The sequence below is a fragment of the Magnolia sinica genome, chromosome 4 (genome assembly GCF_029962835.1).
Source record: "Magnolia sinica isolate HGM2019 chromosome 4, MsV1, whole genome shotgun sequence".
NCBI lineage: Eukaryota > Viridiplantae > Streptophyta > Magnoliopsida > Magnoliales > Magnoliaceae > Magnolia > Magnolia sinica.
In genome coordinates, this window is record NC_080576.1 from 114,578,514 (window position 1) to 114,600,113 (window position 21,600).

General features: G+C 38.4%; 2 protein-coding genes across 2 annotated transcripts; one reads left to right on the forward strand and one right to left on the reverse strand.

The window, feature by feature from the left end:
• The first annotated feature begins 2,571 nt into the window (after positions 1–2,571).
• Positions 2,572–3,847, forward strand: LOC131244655 (josephin-like protein). Its single transcript, XM_058244153.1, has one exon. The coding sequence runs from the start codon at positions 2,651–2,653 to the stop codon at positions 3,029–3,031; it is 381 nt and encodes a 126-aa protein (XP_058100136.1). The 5' UTR covers positions 2,572–2,650; the 3' UTR covers positions 3,032–3,847.
• Positions 3,848–8,896: 5,049 nt separating this feature from the next.
• LOC131243964 (26S proteasome non-ATPase regulatory subunit 7 homolog A) lies at positions 8,897–20,581 on the reverse strand. The gene is made up of 10 exons (XM_058243626.1): positions 20,331–20,581; positions 14,732–14,824; positions 14,546–14,627; positions 13,669–13,765; positions 12,639–12,714; positions 12,358–12,416; positions 12,095–12,217; positions 9,533–9,590; positions 9,369–9,454; positions 8,897–9,211 (listed from the first exon to the last, which is right to left on the reverse strand). The coding sequence occupies exons 1-10, from the start codon at positions 20,515–20,517 to the stop codon at positions 9,140–9,142; spliced, it is 933 nt and encodes a 310-aa protein (XP_058099609.1). The 5' UTR covers positions 20,518–20,581; the 3' UTR covers positions 8,897–9,139.
• Between the last annotated feature and the right edge of the window lie 1,019 nt (positions 20,582–21,600).

A 21,600-nucleotide genomic window follows, 5' to 3' on the forward strand; every position in this document is an offset into this window, starting at 1 on the left:
AATTAACACCATAGATTCATTTAGATAAGTGGTAAAATAATTAATTTAAGCTCTTATGAGGCTGAAATGTTCATTTACCTAAGGGCAGAGATCATATGGCCGCATAGCCGTTGGTTTTCTCAAACCACTATTTAAGAAGATCTCAGGAGAGTTCCCTCGGATATGTTAAAATTTGCAAAGACTCAGGCAGTCATCTCATGATTTTCCGTTCAGCTCGTCCTTTGCACATTTGATTATAACGAGCCTTAGAGCCTTGGGCCCTCCTCATGTGAACTTGTTGGAAAGGACTCAGTAAAGGACTTGTCTGTCATTAATGAGCCTTTGGTGGGTCGTTGTCCATGTTGAAGGGTGTGGGGTGACATAGGTCACCTCCATCGTGATTTGTATTGATGTCAGGGAGCTTGGAGGAAGAATCAGCTTGGTTTTTTTTGAAAGAAAAGGGATTTTGGTCAAAAAACTATAGGAAGAAAGAAAATAATTTTATTAAAAAAAAAAAAAAAAAAAATCCTCAAACACCTTAAGCAGAATGAAAAACTCACCCCCAAGATCGTTCCCATTCCAAAAGCCCCTAACCAAATGAATTCCTCCAGCTAAAATTATGAATTTTTAAAGATTCCCTTAAATCTATGCAAGGTCAAAAATGGACAACGGTAAGGGAATAAATGGAAAACCGTTGTTTTAATGGCCATACCCAATGGTGGAATTGAATGATTAAACGGTTATGGAAACCCAAAAATGGCTTAAGGAACATTTTTTCTGTTTTTTTTAATTTAAAAAAAAAAAGGTACATGATTTTACATATCTTTGCTCACAACTCATTTCATGTTTTTGGCAATTCAAACCTTTCCATTCAGGAAATCACTCCTGTCCTCTTGCCGCTTAACAACTCTCCTTTGGCCACCATTTTCCAAAAAATGTCTCTATTGTATGCCCTGCTTTCTTGGGACTTAAAAAAGGAAAGATTTCTTACCAAATTTTACAATAGATGTTAGCTTTTTGGCCAAGCAATCTATTTTTGACAAAAAAGTTGGCTTAGACAAATTGAATTTAACACTTTTTTTTTTCAAAGAATAATTATTTTTGAAATAACAAAAAAAAAAAAAAAAATTTCACAAATTTACAGCCAAGATCACAACCACAACCCAGAGCCAAGTGCAATTTAAAGTTTCCACAACATTCCAAACCTAAAAAGCAATCATACCAGAATTTGCCAAACCTCCACCCCAAGAACCCAGATTTGAAACCAAATCCACTAGCAAAAATGACATTGAAAAGAAACCTTCCAAAGAGAACAAGGCAATCTCCTAACAAGATTTGAAAAAACCTAGGCATCAAGAAACATCTTAAATCCTTAACTTTTGAGAAATTTAGAACCCCAAACAAGCAAGGCAAATCTACTTTTGAACACTAGTAAAAGATTAAAGGAAACCCAATTTAACTTATAAAAGAAAGACACATAATGGAAATTTTTTTTTGAAGACCACAGATACAGGATTGAAAGAGGTTTTTTCCAAAGATGAAATTTAATTCCTAGGGAAGTCATAGACCATCCAAAATTTCCAACCTTTTCCAAACACATTCAATAAATGCAATCCCAACCCACATTTCAAAACATTTTCCCATCGTACATCGATGAGGAGAGGAGTATATATACCCTTTAAAAATTAAAACCTTTTAAAAATTAAAAAAAAAAATCTGGAAAGCAAAATTTACATTTGAAAAAGTTTGATGAAAAGGGAAGCAAGAATAGGAAGTGACATTCGGTTGAAATCTTGTTCATAATTATTATTATCACACTTAATGGTTAATTTTTAGCCATCATCTCCATTATTGACAATGGGATGAGTCCTTAATATGATTCATTGCATGAAGAAGAGCTCTCTTTGAATGCCAAGTTAAATTTTAAATGTGCCTTCACACACAACAAGACAAACATGTTACAAACATACAGGTTAAGGTTAAGAAAAACTGTTAAATCGCTGTGGGTTTCAATCTTGTTATTATGTTTGGACTTTGGTTAGCTTATGAATGAAATGGAATAATTTTCAAAAAAAAAAAAAAAACAAAAAAAATCCAAGAAGAAAAATTTAAATTCCTAAACGTTAAAATAATTCCAAACAGTTAACAGAATTTGGCGTGAATAAAATTTGCAATTAAAAAATCCCACCAATAATTTGCTTTGTTTTATTAACTTACAATGGGGGTGTTCATGCCTTGGTCAAATTGTTAGATGGCAGGTTTCCTGGTAACTGGACCTTTTTCCTAATTAATGCCAATAATGGGGATAAAGGGATATTAAGGTCTAATTTTAAATAAAATCAATGGGCCAAATGGTATTCACTAAACCAATATCAAGGGTAAATCAATAATTATCAAAGCAAATCCAAATTTTACAATTTCCAAGGTATTTTCCATTTCTCTGAAAAACAAAGTATACTCATTGGAAAAATAATTCAATGAACTTTCAAATGAAAAGCAATGCATGTATCAGGGAATTTAAAATCAAAATTTCTGACAAACCCCAAAAAAAATAATTCACTCCATTTCAGATTCCTCTCTTTCTCTCATATACACCCACCCAACTTCACGTTGACTCCATTTCAAATTCCTCTCTCTCTCTCTCTCTCTCGACCCGATACATTTCCCAAACATGTCCCGGAAAACAAGCAAACGAGTCAGCTTCAGCCCCGATATCACCGAAAAGCCGAAACTCTCGCTCAAACCCGACACCGGTACGAGAGCTGCCGGAAACCGGAAAAGGGTCGCTGCGAAATTCGGTTTCCGGCTGCCCAGGAGCACAGGATTCTCACCTGCGAAGTTTCTCCGGCGACTCGGCACGAGTGTTGTAAGAACCGTGCGTTTCTTCTCGGTGCGGAGGGTGTCGCCCAAGGCTTGCCCCAGCTCGAGATCTCGGCCGTCCGTTTCTCCGCATGATTCGCATCGGTCGGAGGACATTGAAGACTGCATCGAGTTCATTAACTCCTCGTTTTCGCTAGAGCGGTCGAATTCAGTTTCGGCGAGTTCATGGTAGGTATCGCTTTGCCTCTGTCGCCACCCACCCGGGCCCACATGCTAAGATTCTCCGATGATTTGGACCGTCCATGTTCTCTACGCTACCATAGATATGCTATTTATCCATGACCACACTTCATTGATAATCCTCACCTTTGATTTCTGAAGTTGAATGGGATCCATTGAAATTTTTTCTTTTCATGGTTATAAATTCATCTGCAGATAGTAACGGTCAAAATCATCCAATCAGTATAAATTTCTTATAGTAGCCCTTCTAGAATAGAGACCACAACATGGACGGTTCTGATGATCTTGTTAATCAGCATGTCAGCATGTGGGTGCCACTGCTCATTGACATACGCTGGACTCTAGGTCGCGACGGAGGCGAAACGAACACTTCATGGTATTAGATTCGATGGAAAAGCCTAAAACATACGGCAGGAATCCAGTCCGCCGCGGTGGACATAGATTGTGTCCGTTAATGTTTGCGCTTTCCACGTGGTATAGGCGTACGATGATCTTGTCCGTTCAATTGTCACAAGGATCCATAATGGACCATACAGAAAAAATACAGTGGTCAGGTCACGTGAAAAATGTCGTACAAAATAGCAAACTGGATTCCAATGAACTTTTATCCACCATATGATCTATTGGTGGTTGTCTCGATAGGTGAACTGTTCAAATCGTCAGGAAGATATGCCACGCCTACGGTTTAAAGAGCAGGAGAAAGAAATATGGTCTACTCCAAAAAGATGTATTTAGTGGTGTAGCTTTTATTTATTTATTTAATTTAGTGATGTACCTTATGTGAATGATCATTCTAATTTTATTTTAATTGAGAGTAAGTTGGAGTGTTACCACCAAATGCACACACAGAAATCAAACGTATCACACGTGCCAATGTATCACATGTGAAGCATCCTTGCCATCAGGTTTGCATGTGCTGAGTGTAGCCTGGCCCAACATTTGGGTCGGACCACTCATCAGGTGGGTCACACTGAAAATGGATAACCAATGATCCACATTCAACATTCATGAGAAGCCCTCAGGAAGACTGGGCTGGCCTATCATTTAAGTAAGGATGCTTTCACCTAGGCTCCATTCATACGAGGCGCTTAGCTACCGACGTGCGAACGTGGTGCACACGTGCAAGGTTCAAGCCATTCAAGAGGGTCACCGCACAGGAAGAGTTGGGATGGGGACACACCACTAAAAATCTTCCAGATTGTGTATGAGCCACAGAGTTTTTCTTATGTCGTCCAATCTACTCAGATGTAACCCACCGGGATTAATGGAGGCCCCAAAAATCAGACCATTCCAAAACTGAGGTGGGTTTCACATGGTGTAGCCCACCTTTGTTTTGGATGGGCCTGATTTTTGGAATATGAGGAGAACATGACGGGGTACACACGATGAACGGATTGGATGTCATGCACACATTACAGTGGACCCCATATCACGTTATAGGTTAAGCTTAACCTACAAAGCTATATAGCCTAGAATAGCATTCCTACACGCATGAATAAAATGCAAGTGCTATGATCGTCACTGCCAGATCTTTCTATCTTGTTAGGTGCAAATTTGTATGTTGGGACCCACATGTGGGGCTGCTTATGATCATGGCAAACCCAAACCATTGCATGGGAGGGGGTTCAACTGCACCTTGAATGGACAATCACTTCCATTAACTGGGATCATTTTTTTTACTCTCGTACTGTCCATTTGCAATGTCCTTAGTCATCTAGCTGTGATTATCTAATCAAACTAATATTGGGTCCTGTGAAATCTCTGTGATTACACTTATCCAATAACATGTATTGATTAGAGATGGGGCAACTTGAGCCCATAGAAGAAATCTCACTATATTTATGGCTGCCAACAACACGTGCCTGGGGTCAGCTTCAGTCTAGATTTCGAATTATTCAGGCAGGGCCCACGAGAGAAGATCTGCCCTTGCCCGTCGAGTCGGGTCTAAAAGTTCGCTCTGATTAGTAAGTAGAAATTGAAGGATTCACGTTCGAGCATTGCATTACCGGTTGGGGCTTGGGCTTGGTTCCGGTCTGACACATTTGTTAACATTCCTAAGGGCCCCTTTGCACGCAGCCTCCAAAAGGGCGTTCGAGGTGTAAAACCCCTTTTAAACCAAACCAAGGTTTTTGAGGTGTATTTAGATGCACTTTGCAAACCCCTTTTCTCCATCCCCATCGACAAAAGTAGCTGCAAAAATGCTGACTCGATGGAAAAAAAAAAAAAGCCGGCTTGAAATTCCCTTCTCTGGAAACTCTCTTTTCTACAAGTGCATCCAAACAGGCTACAAACATAATTAAAATTGGGTATTTATTTCTTCACTTCAGGATTTGGGGCCCACCATGGATAGACCACGGACTATCCACCTTTTATTCTAAATATAACCCCAACTATTGTTTTGAAATGGATTGGACTGTAAATCGTAAGGCATTCTATAGTTTTAACTGTCCATAGATCAGATGGATAGGATCAGTAACACAAAAGACAATCCCCAAATTTCATCTGGGGCCAGCAAATTGAGATGCGGGTGCAAATATAGCAAATGTTCCACATTCGGCTGAGAAAACATACTTGTAGATGGAGGTAAATATGGGAAATGGAATTAGAGGTCCCGAACTGGAATATATTGGAATTTTTCAATACATTCACAAGAACGTATATGATATCCTCAATCAGCATTAATATATCAAATCAATGTACATATGTAATATTCAATAGAATGATTATAATAAGCCCATTGAAATATATACTTTAGCCAAAACAGAATAAAATTTGAGCATTGGGTGGGCCACAATTGTAAGGATCACAAACAAGCAACTTGCCAACGTTTTTTTAACCATCTATTAAATGGTCAACTTTTGAACGGTTTGGATAATTTTGTTGGTGTGATTTTAGTGATGTAGCCAATAATTAAATTGTTTTGGAGTATCATTAGCATGCCACATGTATGGCAGGCATGTACTCAGCGGCACTTTTGTTTCCTTGCGCAACTCTTAAGGAGCTCAAAAATGCATTTTTACCCCCACTTACTACCAAATCCTCTAGAGAGGAATTCATTTGCAAGTCATTTACTCCGATTTCAGTTCATTTCATTTCCATGCATTTACTCCCATCCAAACATACTTCAAATGTCATTTATTCCTCCCATCCAATGGTAAGGTTAATGGCTAGGATCATCCGTTCCTTGGGGAACGGTTGTGGATTTATAAACTGAAAAACCTGAGGCATATCCTAAGACAAGGATGTCTGGCCTTGGTTGGACAGTTCACAGCTTACTTTTCTCCCCTTTCTGAGTCCCAAAGTCCCAACAACTCGTAATGGATAGAGAGGCTATAATGGGAATGGAGTGAGTCAATTCCAAGTTAATGCAAACTGGATGCAACTGCACCCAGTTACCCCACCCAGTACTGAATCAACCTGCGGGCTTGGTGAACCATGGTTTATATACTGCACCCTTTCGTGGATGGATGCATTCCACATCATACAATCAGATGATCCGGAATCCCGAGTGTTTCAGAATGGGATTTTCAAAATTCAATTTTGGAATAAGTTGTATATTCAACGGTGGGAAATATGCATGCATGGACTCTACATGCAAACATCATTCGAGTTTAAAATTTTAGGTATGACTACAAACCCACCCACACCCATTTGCAGCTTCCAGTGAGAGTCTGGGTTTGTGAAAAGAAAATCAAGTACCTTTGGTGTGCTGTCCCACAGAAGATGTGTAGGACAATCTTAACCTTTCGACATGTGACCAACAGATAGACAGTTAAGAAACACAACAGCAGTCAATATTTAATTAGAGGTCCTAATGACGGTAGGCTTGAGGGGAATTCTCAATCCATGGTAGGACTCAAACAGGCCAATGGTCTGGATCACTGGAACCATGGCCCCCAGTTATGATGACTGATAAAGCATATGCATCGTTCAAACATGAGGGTCATGTATAATTTAATTCCTCCCTGGAAACAGCATGTGTTTTCTATCAACTGCGCTACCCACCTTGACCCTTTTAATGAAAATGAGACGGAACCAACACGAATAAAAATTACAACAAGAAACATATGCTGACTTTAGGCTCTAGTAATCCGATGGAGGTGATTTTGCCAAAGTGCCACCTGTGATGGGTCCCATTGGATGACTTGTTTATATTTTATATACATGTTATTGAGGTTATGCTATCTGGACCAGGCTTAAATACTGAAATGGCTGGGTAAAAACGGTGGATAGGAACTATATACCTCACAGAATCTTCCTAGATAGTCACAGAGTTCCAAAAAAAAAAAAAAAAACACACTCAAAACTGAATCCTACCAAGCTGACTCGACTCAACCTGATCACACCAAGAAAAACTCGAGCTAGTTATAACATGGGTCAAATAAAAAACCTTGATTCGACTTGAGAAAACCGAGCAGAACCCAGCTCAACTCAACTCAGCTGGGCGCTGCTTGACTTCCGAGTCTAGTTGAGCTTTCGTGTTTTTATACTGTGGATAACCCATGATCTGAAAGTCATAAAAAAGATGTTTGTACTAAGATTTGTTGCCATGAAATGGATGGAAAATGATTAAGAAACTAATTAAAAAAGGAGTTGGTGGTTGCAATTCAGGGAGGAAAGGGATGGCCAACATTTTCATGGGCCACCCAAGCTCATAGTTAGGTGGTCCTGATCCATGGAACCTTAAGAGTTCCTCCGATCAGTGGCCCAGATCATTCAAATGGTGAAAGTTTTGAAGTATACTTGAGTCCATCATAGGGCCCAAAAGATAAGGTCCTGAAGTTGTACATGTAATGTGTCTACAGATGTTGGATGCTTCATGCACGTACCTTGGATAACAAGGTTGCAACAGACCCTCTCAGATACTTTTTTTTTAAAATTTTATTTTTTTATTTTATAACGCGCACACACACACACACCCACACGCTAATGCCATAGTGGGATTTCACCACCTATGGATGCTCGACCCCTTGACCGGGTGTTGAAACTCCTAAGAGTCTACCACCGAAGCAAGAGTAAGGATCCACTGCATGCACGCGCGCACACACACACACACACCCCCACACACTTACGCCATAGTGGGATTTCAGCACCTATGGATGCTCGAACCCTTGATCAGGAGTTGAAACTCCTAAGAGTCTACCACCGAGGCAAGAGTAAGGATCCACCCTCTCAGATACTTATCTTGCCAAGAGGAACAAGGTAATACCTTAGTTAAATTCCGGAACATGTTAGTGCATCCAGTGCCTCTTACCTCCATGTCATTGCTGCACATGTGGCATACATGGATAAAATCTAATCACCCATTCAGGGCCAAGCCAACAAATGATTTGAAGTTCATGTTTCTTCAGTTTCTTCATTCTCACATACTCTTACATAACTTTCAGTAATAGTATTTTGTAGTAATGCAAGTTAGCTGAAGAAACTAGTGACTGTTACAACATTTTAGGGTTTCATGTCAACACAGCTTGTGTGTAGTTGTGTTGTATCTCCTATCGAGCAATTCCTCCCCTCTACTCTCTCCCTAGTCCCTACATTGATTTTCAGCTAAATATTAACTACAAACTGAATGAATAGTGCATTTGGATGCAAAGCTGAATTGAATTGTAAACATTCAGTTCAATAAAGGGAAATGACCAAATTATAAGGGAATTTCCTATTACTTGGTGTGGAACTGGCCTTCAAATGGCAGTTCTGTTCCTTCTGAGCCTTGACTTGTAACATGAAAGTAAACTGACTGCCATTTGGAACATGATCCTCAATATCAAACAGAGGGAGGTAACTACTATTTAGTCATTTCAACTTTATCAAACTAATAAAATCTCAATTCAATTCAATTAATTAGTGGATCCAAACATAGTCTAAATGTCTCAATTAGCATGGGAGAATATCTTGCGAAACAAGATGAAAAACAACAATTATAAATATCAAAAGAAAACACTTTACAAAAGCACAGGGGTTTCTCATGTCAAACCCTGCAAACTTTAATCAACACCATGAAAATTCTCAGATGGGAGCCCATGGAACATTAGCTAGGTCAGTGCCTCGAGCTCTTACCCCTTACGGCTGAAATGCTGACACGGTGGGTGAAGGCATCCTCCTAACTTCCAGCTGCAGATGGAATAGTTGTTGGCTTCGCATCTTCAGCCTTCTCATGTTCTTTGTTCAGCATCTGAAGTCAAAATTACACAATTCAAACTTGGATATTCTTATTGCATAAATACCTCCAAAGTTCACTACACGTCCAATGATATACCATGTAAAGGATGATATTTTGAGCTATACGTGTCCTTAAACAAGGCAACAATTCTAGAGAAAATACACCTTACCTTGTTGTTTATAAGGTTGTGTAGTGCAATTACACTCCGAATAAGGGAAGAAAGATAGATGACCAGCATCATATCGTTTGTTTTCACTGCAAAGGGGTAAAGGTTAGTTCTGACAATTAAAAGCATGCCAGCTAAAATAAGTTGTGTGACATTAATAGTGTTACCAGCAAAAGCCTTGATAAGTTCAGCCACATTGAGATTCGGAAGTAGATTGAATACATCCTGCAGGGAATGGTTTTGTAAGAATCCAATGATAGTGACACTAGAAATTTGAAATGGAGAAAATACGGAAGTGACTGAGAAGCATTTGTGGGTGCATCTATTTCAAAGGAGATGCCCTGCATAATCACATATACTGGCTCAGATCGCATATGCCATGCAGGAAGTATGCCATGGTTATGGGATGGCATAATCGCATAATCATGACATACTCTAGCATGCCATGGCATAATGGCCAACGATCAGTTTCTTGTAGATTGTAATAAGTTGTAACTTGTATCGTATGCATCAACTCATCAAGATTCAAGTTATGAATACAATTTTTATGTTTGTAGTTTTCAATAATTAATTCTTTCTTAGTGTAACCTGTTAATTATTTAAAATTGTATCGTTATATATAATGTAATATAATATAACTCAACATATAGATGGCCTAATAGTCAAACTACAATGAAATAGGTAAATAAACCGAATCTAATGACTTGTTGTAATTAGACATAGTTCCTATTAATATTTTAGAATTTTTTAAGATTTTTTCTATTTTTTACAATTTTTTCTTTTAACTTTTTTTTTTTTTTTTTAAAAGCCATCAGCTTGAGTGATTGCTTATGCAATTATGTGATGGCATAAGCGATCGGCCCAGGCTGATGGCTTATGCAATTTTATGCGATTTGACAACATTGATGTCCTGCCATAAAAGCAAGTGATTGTCTTGAGGAACAACATTCGAAAACTTGAATAATGCCACTTGGATTGATCAAGACACGGACCATTAAAGGTGTCAGTCCAAAAAAGGTTTTATAAGATTTTCAAAACCAAGAAAGGGGTTAAAAAAGCAATCTGGCACCCCAAATCTGAATCAATTAAATGAGGAACTCAATAGGCTTTTTCGTCTGTTTTTTCCCCCTTTGCTTTAGCAAATTTGGTTCTCCATTAAAAAACAAAAAAAGATATCATATTTTGGGGGCTACAAAAAGTATCTCATAATGTCTTTTACTTTTAGATAAAAAGTGATTTTATTTATTATTATTTTTATTTTTATGTAGCATCAGGTAGCCTCAGAATAAGGACCTCATTAAATGTCCTAGATAAAGTTGTTTTAGTTGTACGACCTTGTAAAAGAAAAGAGACTTTTTGAGAAGTTGACCATATTGTAACTCCACAATGACCCAACCACGAACCAACAGCGAAGAAAGAAAAACTGAAACAAGCCTACACACCGACAACCAAAAAACAGTGCCTTGGCCACTACTACAAATAAGAGGGGTGAAAGTGGTTCCCCTTACTTTATCCTCTTGAATCCCAAAAATAACCATTAGGCGATCCATTTGCTCAAACCCATGACTTCAGTGTCAAAACGCACTTTGACTGCCACTGAGCCACAGGTTGGATCCCAAACACACCTAGAATGTTGATGACGAATATCCATAGGAGTTTTGCCATTTTTGGGCTTTTAATAATATTCTTATCTTGCAAAAAAAATAAAATAAAATAAAATAAAAAATAAAAAAATCCTCTTAAGATTGTTGGCTGTGAGAATTAATTTGGTGTGGCACAAACTTAGCACAGAAACATCGACTTGCTGTCCACTTCCAAAAATGTCTTCAACCAAGGTATCAATCTTAACCCCATGGAGTTTGTCCATCAACAAAGCAAATGCCTCCATTTCTTCATCATTTATATTCTGTTGAAGAACCATGTTCCACACAATGGAGCTTTAATGATCTCCTAACACTCTTCTACCATAGAATCTTGTCTAATCGCTAAGGAGAATAGAGGGGAAAGAGCTAGCAAAAGGAATCCTGTCTACCTGCACATCCTTCCAAAACTGGACCACGTTTCCACTGACCAACAACAAACTGGGTACTGTCAAAAAAGAGGCTGCTCACTTAACCTGGGATTGTCCAACCATCACAGAGGGATTTTCAACAAATGAGACTAATTGCTTTTCATGCATTTGAGCCAACTTTACAGAAGGAACTCTGGGAAAGCATCCTCCTTCCCCCGAATCACAGGAAAAGTGAGTTGATTAATAATTCAATATAACACCCATGGCAGCAAAATTCGGTTGAAAAAATATAGAAGGCTTGATGAATAAACCATAACAAGGGGCTCTTCTTTTACTGATGATAACACAAGTGATTTAACACAAGTATAATGTAGAGTTATAAACTTGTTGATTGTAATCAACCTATGTAATAGATTATTAGATCCTGCTTGATTGTAATTTATGTAACAGTCTACTAAATTACGCCAGTGGGAGTTTTATGCTTTCATTGCTGGTCCCCAGCCTGGAAAAAGGAGGCGGGTTGCGTTAGGTTGGCAGCTGGCATCAAACTCATCCCATAACATCCAACATCAATCCAAAGAACATGACATTCCAGATAGAGTAGAATGGCAGAAATTGATTCATGTAGGCTGTAGCTGACCCCAATTAGTTGGGATAAGGCTTAGATAATGATGATAATGAAGAATAATTTAAAGTTGTATTCTACATCAGAAGTTACCTGCAAATGGTAAAGAATCTCATGATTTAATGGGAGCTTCCCATCAACTACAAGATCCAGATAACCACGTATCTCTCTTAGACGTGCATCAAGCCCCTTCAAGGCTGCCAACTTCCCAGTGACCTGTACAAAATGCCAATTTAACAAGATGTTAGTTTTTTTCCCAAAAGGTCAAGTTAATTATATGCATTACTTCTTTGGAAACGAAATGGAATCAAAAGATCAAATAGACTGCAATTTGATGACCAGATCTGTGGATAAACCTCTGTGGCGAGTGTGCTAATTGTTGTGTCCTTCACATCTCTCAGCAAGTGTTCCACTCCTACGGGAAAACAAAGCAATCTATTATAATACGTGGCAATATGTCATTCATATACTGGGTTGCATAACTGTACATCTATACAGATTGGGAATGGAGGGTTCATAACAAAATCGAATGAATCATACATGCCAAATCAGATTTTTGTTCAGAACCTAGACTCAATGAAAATTGCAAAGCAGGCCTGTCCAGAAATTCTAGTTTTCATGCAAAGAACAGGCATACCAATTTCCTCGACTTCATGAGCAGCAATTTCTGAAGGTACATGCACGAACACCTTCTGGCTTTTCTGAGTAGCATTCTGCCACAATAAGCCAATGTTAGCTAAAGTGGGTCTAGTATACATATATGACCTAAACAAAGAAGAACATAGATATAGTTCAAATGAGGAGAATATTTCCACTTTTAGACTAGGATTGGCCTAGGTAACATGCTTTAGGGCCAGAGTATATGGACATATCGTTAAATGCCTAAGAAAGAAAAGATCACCATATTGAATCAACTAGATCAAGGTGCAAGCTGATTTAATGGAGCAACCTTGGCCTTTATTTAATACTAATAATAGTAAAAACTCAACCCAGTACAGGGACTTGGTTATGTAATCAAAAGGCAAAAAGGACCATTGGGCGTTGGAAATTAAAAAAATAAAAATAAATAAATAAATAAATATCTTATTGCAAAAGTATTATGAACTTCAAAACATGCCAAGCATTCAACCAAGCTTCAAGTCGACTCCGATTTGGGCCCTCATCCAGACCAGGTTGAGTATCGACTTTACAAACTTTTTCTTTTCCTCACATTACTAGTAAGCATTGTAGACATTACAGCATCATGACATGTTATTCAAGTCTCCGTGTAACACATCTTCCTTAGAAAAGCTAAGTATATTGGGCATCACAGCAATCTACAGAAAGAACTTGGTAGAGTAATCAAAAGACTCAAAAAGCTCATTGGGTGTCAGAAATTAAAAAAAATAAAAAAATAAATCAGAATATTACAAAACCTCTCAGAATTTGAAAACATGACCAATTATTCAACCAAGCTTCAAGTTGACTGAGATTGGGGTCCTTGCCGGCTTGCCCAGTCCAAGGTGAGTATACAGTTAACCAATTACAAATTTTTTTCTTGACATTACTAGAACTATAGGAGACATGACACCGTGATATTTATATTCAAGTCTCTATGTAACATATTTTCCTTAGAAAAGCTACGTACACTGCGCAACACAGCAATGGAGATGACAAGATTTTCGTACCTCTTTGACCTCTTCAACAGCATAGTAGGCTTTGGTAGGTATTCCCAGCTCTTTAGGTTGGACATCAATAATGACAAGCACAGGATTAGGAACATAACTGCAATCCCCACATTTAAGTCAAAATTACTATTGAAAGTTAAGTCCATAGTTTTTTGGGGGAATAAAGTAAATACAATAATTGCCAATTAAAAACAGAAGCCCTCAACATGGGGGCATCAAAACCAAATACCAGAGTAGGTTTGTTTATAATACATGGTAATGATACAAAAAAGCACTCATTCACAGAATAACAATAAGCACTAGTGCAAAAATCACTTAGAAAATAGGCAGGAAACTTGAAATTAGACATGCATCGGGTTTGTAGAATGATACGTGATTTGAAAAAATTGAAGAAGTTAATTTTATTTATTTTTCGTAATGACTAGAAAATGGTTGTTAGTAGAAACACAATAAAAGACAGGATCCAGTGACAAAAACAACTGAAGACGAGCACCAACAATGGCACCGGCTATAAGATGCCAACCTCCCTTAACACAAAATTAAAGAGTATGCAGGCCACAAACAGAAGAATAGTCATTAAATCCCATTTTCTGCAGACTCCAATGTGATCAAACATTGCCACCGAATCAGCTGCACAGCCTGCACTTTAGAATGTGTGCAGTTGTACCATGCAAACAAGTTTCACATTTATGTTCAACAGATGCAGACCACCATGAAGGATGCACAAAGCAGATGTAAATGGAGACGACTATTATAAATGGACTAAGAATGTGAGAAAGCTGCACAAAACAGTAAAAGGCATGAGGCAACGCATGATGAAGGTTTTTAACAGTGCCCTGGTTTTCTTTTTTAAAGTAACATTAAGTTGCAATCTTACTCATGAAATAACCCATGAACATCTAGGTCATTCTCCCGCAGCTTTGGGCCTGTGCTGTACCAACCCACGACATGTTCCTTGGCTGAAACACAAATATCAAATGTCATGGAAAAAAAGGAGAGATGGCAGATGTCAACGCTGGAGGTATCGAGAGCAATAGAAAACATAGAACAAAACAAATAATACCATTTATTCTCTTGAACATGGCAAACATTGATTCATGGTAGTTGTGGTCAAGAAACCAGATACTAGGATCTTTGTCATCTTCTTCAAAAGGAACTGTAAATTTTGACATTAAGAAATATATCAGCAATGCTGATTGATTGACCTCATCTTGTACATTAGCGACTTCCAGGACCCAGATTATGGTTTAGTAAAGAGAATAAGCCAGTAAGTAAACACAATCAGATGGCAATACTCAACAAAACAAGCAGATCAGTAAATTAATAGGTCAAAATATTAAATAACGTACTATTATTCTCTTCTTCAAACAACCTACCATAGTTGGCCAAAAAAATTAAAAAAAAAATTAAATAAATAAAAAAAAACTAAAAAACTAAAAAACAAATAGAACTGCTCTGTAACTGAATATATTTCATTATTTACACTCTTGGAGTTTCATGTTTCCAGTTCTTTTGAAGTACACACACCTAATCCTCATATAAGAATGTACGTTACATCTTATGTCACAAATGCACTCTAACTTAAACAAAGGTATTATGCAATTGCAGGGACAAGGCAGAGAAATAACTCAGGGAAGCACAAGACAAGGTACCTTAGCATGCAGCACATTGACAAACCTTAATGATGAATTCACATCAACTGCTTAATCATCTAAAGTTTAAGATGGACTACAAATGAAAAAAGAAAAAAGAAAGAAGAAGAAGAGGATAGATCACAAATGAAATTGGAAAGAAGAAAATGCAATTTATAACTTAGAACTCAATATGCAATACTGCCAGCATGGAGGAATATGCATGAATAATCTGCAATGCTAGAAATGCAACCAGACAAAAAAAAAAACTGCAATTCTAATCTTCAAATTACAATTTCAGCAGGAATTCTGTCGAGTTGACAGAACTAAGAAGATTCATCAGGACTTCTTATAGAACAGGATTGAAGAGAAGAATAGGGTTCATTGGCAGAATGTAGGAGGTTGGTGACACAGGCACAAGGGAAAACTTGCTAGAAGATAGGTCTGGACTTCATTTGGTCTTATTGGCATGTTTTTGTAGACAATGTGAATTAGTAAGGAGTATTGGGGGGTGAATTTTTTTATTGATAAAAAGAGTTTACTAAGAAACAAGCTCAACAAAAAGTGATACTTCACACATTGGAGATGAGATATAATTTTATTTTTTATTTTTTAAAAAGAAAAGAAAAAAACCATCCCTGGCCAAGGGATCCACCTCAGGGTGTGAGGAACAGACTGACCCCAACAGAGCTGCCTGATTTCCTCCATCCAATTTTCCACCTGCCAATGATACGGTTCCATAGGCCTAGCATAATGAATTATATTAATGGATTCTCCTTCAATCTCCACCAAGGTATTTAGAAATGGTTATGCAATGGTAACAGTAGGAACTGTTACGCGTTATGAGCAATCGGCGGTGTCATAAAAAAATGGCCCGTAACAGGGCTGATGCATTTTTTTAATTGGCCATAACAATCGTAATGGTAATTACAGTGGCTGTTACGGCCACCATTGGTGGGACTGTTACGTGTTATGGGGTCATAACAGCCACTGAAAAAAATGGCCTGTACAGGGATACATTTTTTTACTTTCTTTTGCTTTCTTTTTTAATTGGCTGTAAAGGCCGTTACGGTCCGTATTGTAATGGTAATTATGGCCACAGTTACCATTATTAAATACCTTGATCTCCATGACCTGCTTGTCAATTCTTAGAATCTCTCTGGCCCCCGACCTAATCTCTACTCTGGAAGAATCACACTAGCCCTCGCCCGCCCTCTCTTGACGTCTTGAAACAACCTCTTTACTTGCCAAATAGTTATGGTTCTCACCATTTTTTTCCTAATAAAAGATGGATAGGGCTTCTTTTAGTGACTTGGCAAGTAACTGGCTGATTTACTTGGAGACAAATACATGAAAAGGAGTTGGTAGAGAGAGCGCGTTTGGCCTTGCTTTGCTAGTGTTGGGTTGACATGGTCGTGCATATTTGTCCTTGTCTTTTGGAATGTTTTCCAAAATGGTGAAATCTAATCATTTGATCTTTCTTTTCTTTTTTTTTGAAAGATAGGCAGCACAAAAACTATACAAAGGAAAGAAAAAAAAACAAACACCACAAAATTTACAGCAGAAAATTACAATCTACATCCCCCCAAGCTTGAGAGCCATTCGCTAACAAGACCCACAACCATCAACGCAACCTAGCTCAGATTGCGGCTCGAATTTTGAAAGCATCTTCCATTTCTATGTTCCCATGATGCCCATACACCAGCCAGCAAGCAGAGATGCCAAGTACCGAGAATTTCTTTCGAACCACCACACCATGCCACCCCATAAGGAACTGCCCAACAGAGTTCGATGAAACCCAAGAGATACGGAACTTGGAGAATATACTGTTCCAAACAGAAGAAGCAAACGAGCAATTGATGAACAGATGGTTGATTGATTCTGAGCTAGCCATGCAAACTAGATAGACATTTGGCAATATCATACCTTGTTTCTGGAGATTGTCCAGAGTCAACACCCTTCCTCTACCAACAAGCCAGGCAAAGGCAACTACCTTAAGAGGAACACCATAGTGCCAAACATGCTCCGTATGTATAGATTCCCCTCTTAGACTTTGTTGCTGCATCATCTTATAAAAAGAATGCACCAAGAAACAACCAGATTTATCCGTACACTAAACAATCTTGTCCTTCTCTCCGATAACCAAGCAGCATACATGGATGTGATTAAGGAGAGATTCCAATTCTAGCACCTCGTCATCCGAAACGAATAGATGACATGATGTTTTTTTTGAGGTGGGGGACCACCATAGAATCACCACTGAGAGAAGAAGCATTGAGCCAATCGAACATTTTCAGCCGTAGATACATGAGCAATTCCAGCGAATAAAATATGCAAGCTCTTCACCAATTCACACATCTTTCCAAAACCTTATCTTCTCCCAATCCCCTAGTGCAAATCCAACCTCTTTACTAAAAGCATGATTTCATAGAAGCAACCCCTTTCCAAAATATTGAAGCAATCCCTTTGCTTAAAAATTTAAAAAAAAAAAAAAAAAATCAATAAGGAAAATCTAATATTTTATTTGAAGTAAAGTTTGATGAAAGCAGCAGAAGCATTTAAGGGGAGTGGACTATGGTAAGTGTTACACTCTGATCAGGTGTGCAAATTCTTGAATGCATAATTAGGCCTATGTATCACACTTGAATGGGTTAATTGCTTTTCTCGAGCTCATCATTACTCCATTTGGATTGACAAATGAGGATGAGTCCTTAATAATGATTCATTGCATGAAGAGAGAGCTCTCATCACTTGAATGCCAAGAAATTTCACACGTGTATGTGCATGCGTGAGTACACACACACACAAGAAGCAAATCATGTTACAAACGAGTAGCATGGTTAAGGGTTAAAGCTTAAAAACTGTTAAATCAGTCTGTGTGGGTTTCAATCTTGTATGTATGTATGTTTGGACTTTGGTTAGCTTATGAATGAAATCCCAATGGAATAATCTTTCAAAAAAAAAAAAACAAAAAACAAAAATACCAAATGACAGAGAGCAACATATGTTAAAATTCCTTAAGAATCTGTTATTAAATTCTAAGATACTCCTAAAACAGTTCAACATGACATTGTAGCCGATACAGTGGAAGAAAGAGTAGTTATTGCATACTAGTAATGTCAAAAACGCCATCCCCACCAATAACTTCCGTGCTTTGTTGTATGTGAAACAACTCTACCAATGGGTGTTTTGTGTTCTTATTGCTGGTCCCAAACTTGTACAAGGGAGGGTTGCATCAGATTGGCAGCTAGTGTCAGATTTTGGCCACAGCTTTTCTCATGAATAGCTGACCCCAATTAGTTGGGATACGGCATAGATGTTAATGGCAGTGTATATAAAGTGAGAAGAGGATCAAATGGGGCCTGTGGTATCTACATCAAGGTTTTTCTCCCTTGAAGATGAATTGTCTCCAACTTTTATTGTGGCAATAATGGGGTGCAAATCACATACAAATTATCAAGTGGTGTTCCTAATATCGCAATATTTTTGGTATCACAAAGCCAGAGATACATGCAAACGGTAAAACAAAATTTGCAAGATATCTTTGATAATGTTGATAACATCATTGGTATTATCACATGTGCCAAAGTGAGATATCGGCAACAACCCCCTTGAAAAAATATACCGTATCATTGATATCATGGAGATCATTGATATTATCAACGATACTGGCATTAAAACCTGCAAAATTCTAGATAATAAAAAATACAAAAAATAAGAAACACTCAATTTTATTTTTAAAAGTTCTTTTACGGATCTTTCCCATGGGTTTAAATTAGTGCATTATATGTGCTGAATAATCGCATTTTTTTAAAAGTAGTTCATTAACATATAAGTTGGGACCTTATACAGTGGAAACCTATTATGTATAATTGTTTTTTTTTTTTGGTAATATTTAAGTTCCAAGTATGTAATCATGCCTTTTAGCATCTTCTAAAGATTCAATGAAAAATTTCAGCATTTTCCTAGTGTTCCCCCAAACAATGATATTTTATCCCAAGTCATACATGTAAAGATATTGATACCCTAAACACTGCAAGTAAGGAGTCATCTGGATGCCTGTAAGTTTTATTAGTTGTAAAGGGTTTGCATGTAACTCACTTACAGGTGGAAATTTCACCTGTATGTGAGTTACGAGCTGTAAGTCACTTACAATTTTCAAATGCATTTGAAATCCTGAGAAAGAGAAGTGACTTCACTTACCTATAAACAACTTACACCTGAAACTCAATTTCAGGTGGAACTTGTTTACAAATTCCAACTTAAAATGTTATTAGGCATCCAGACAATCCCTAAGAGTTTTGTTGGAGAGGAGGCTTCAAAAGGTGATGGCATTAGCATAGAAATTTCAGTTCAAGGAGCAGTCCATTGCATGACTGGCAAACAAGCTAGCATATCTCTGATTTAGAATAGACAAAGCTTGATACCGAACACCTCTCTGCAAACCAAAATACAAGCATTGCATGGGCAACAGATACAAGAGCAGTTTATCAGGTGTGCCCCCACAGCGGATTAGCACCAGCCCAAAATTCAAGAGTACCACACACGAAAGAAGCGATTGGGCAGTCAAATATGCAGAACTGATCACATTCCACCATGTGGCGCACCTAGAGAGTGGACCGTCCTAATTTTGGGCTAGGGAAAATTTGAAAAAACTGAGTACCAGATTAATGGTCCGGAACTTTCACATGTGTGCCATGCCCATGTTTGGCACTTGCAGATGCGTTTCTGTAAGCAGCATTCATCCAACTGTCACTACTTAACCAGCAATATAAGCCCCAAACCATAATGTAAAAACCCTAGCCCTAATTGACATACATATGTTTCGAAACACGGCAATCATTCAGAACAATCCCAATTATATAAAAATACAAGAAAATTGAAGATTCAAAACCCTAATCGGTGATGCTACAACGAAGAATTCAGATCTAATCGCCGGGATTAAAACTGAAAAGGAAGAGAGAGAAATTGAAAGAAGCAGCTCGAAATCTTCTGTGAGCTGTTTTGAAGAGAGTTTTAGAAGGTTCTAACCGGCGTAGCTGTTGGTGACGTCGACGGTCCCTTTGAAGGAGCTGCCGAGGAGGACGCCGATGACTCGCTTCCGAGTATCCCTCGCAACTCGGTTGTAGTTGTCGACGATGCTAAGCAGCACCAGGGGGTGCACGATAACCTTCTCGATGGGCCTCGATGAGATCTGCTGCGTCTTGATGACGTCCATTCCGAGGTGAGATCAACGGCTCTCTCTCTCTCTCTCGATAAGGGGTTTTGGAGAGGCCTAAAGAAAAACTCCTCGACACGAAACCCCGCGGTGGTATTTTACAAGGAAAACGCTTGCGGAGGCAAGGTACCTAAAGCGGCTTCGGTGGATCCACGGACCCACCGAGGTGGGTGGATCGCTGACTGTGGGGCCCACCTTAATGCATTTTTCTTACATCCACGCCGTCCATCCCTTTTTAAAGCTCATTTTAGTGCAATATACCAAAAATTAAGTGATAAATAATATCATATGGACCACACCACAGGAAAAAGTGATGATTAAATACCAACCATTAAAAGCTTCTTGGGGCCACATGAATGTCTGTTTACCACCCAGCATGTAACACGTTGACCTGATGTACGACCACATGAATATAAGCTTTATCCAAAATTTTTCTTAGATCCAAGACCGCACCCCTCTAACGTGGGTAAAGGACTTCATATACGTGAAATCCATTCCGTCCATCAAGCAAATCACAATTTACATGGCCTTTATTCTAAAAATCAGGATGATTCAACACTAAAGTGGGCCAGACCATAAAATTATGCCTAAAACCTATAAAATCACATCATATCGCCTACTGAGTTTTGGTATACTGTGATTTTCTTTTTGGGTAATTCTTTTATGCTGCCGGACAAATGGATTGGATGGCGTACAAACGGGCCTGTTCAGAACCAATGGTGGTAGTCTCATCTCAACGCTTTCCTATGGTATGGCCCACCTGAGTTTGGGATCACAAGGATTTTTATACGAAATGGTGAACATGAGTCAGCGTATCCAATGGACGGGACGGATCTTTCGGAAGTTCCATCGAGGTGGGTCTGTTAGCAAAAGTAACCTATCGCGAGGGACCCTAGCGATTCACTTCACTGGAGAGTTATTTCATACTGGGGCACCTTGTGAAGGTTGATACGCATGAACTAATAAATGGTATACCTGGCGTATTTTAACTAAAATTAAACCGACCAATTTGCAAAAATCACTGTGGATAAGTCACTTTCCCAAAATCGGATTGTTTCGATTATCTTAAACCCTGATTGGTGG

Bases quoted from the DNA above. Each gene is read 5' to 3' on its own strand.
- LOC131244655 (XM_058244153.1), top strand. From the start codon at position 2,651: ATGTCCCGGAAAACAAGCAAACGAGTCAGCTTCAGCCCCGATATCACC.
- LOC131243964 (XM_058243626.1), bottom strand. From the start codon at position 20,517: ATGGACGTCATCAAGACGCAGCAGATCTCATCGAGGCCCATCGAGAAG. The intron at 12,417-12,638 runs GTATGCCTGTTC...GTTTTCCCGTAG, and splicing joins TCATGAAGTCGAGGAAATTG to GAGTGGAACACTTGCTGAGA. The intron at 9,455-9,532 runs GTAACACTATTA...ACCCCTTTGCAG, and splicing joins ACTTATCAAGGCTTTTGCTG to TGAAAACAAACGATATGATG.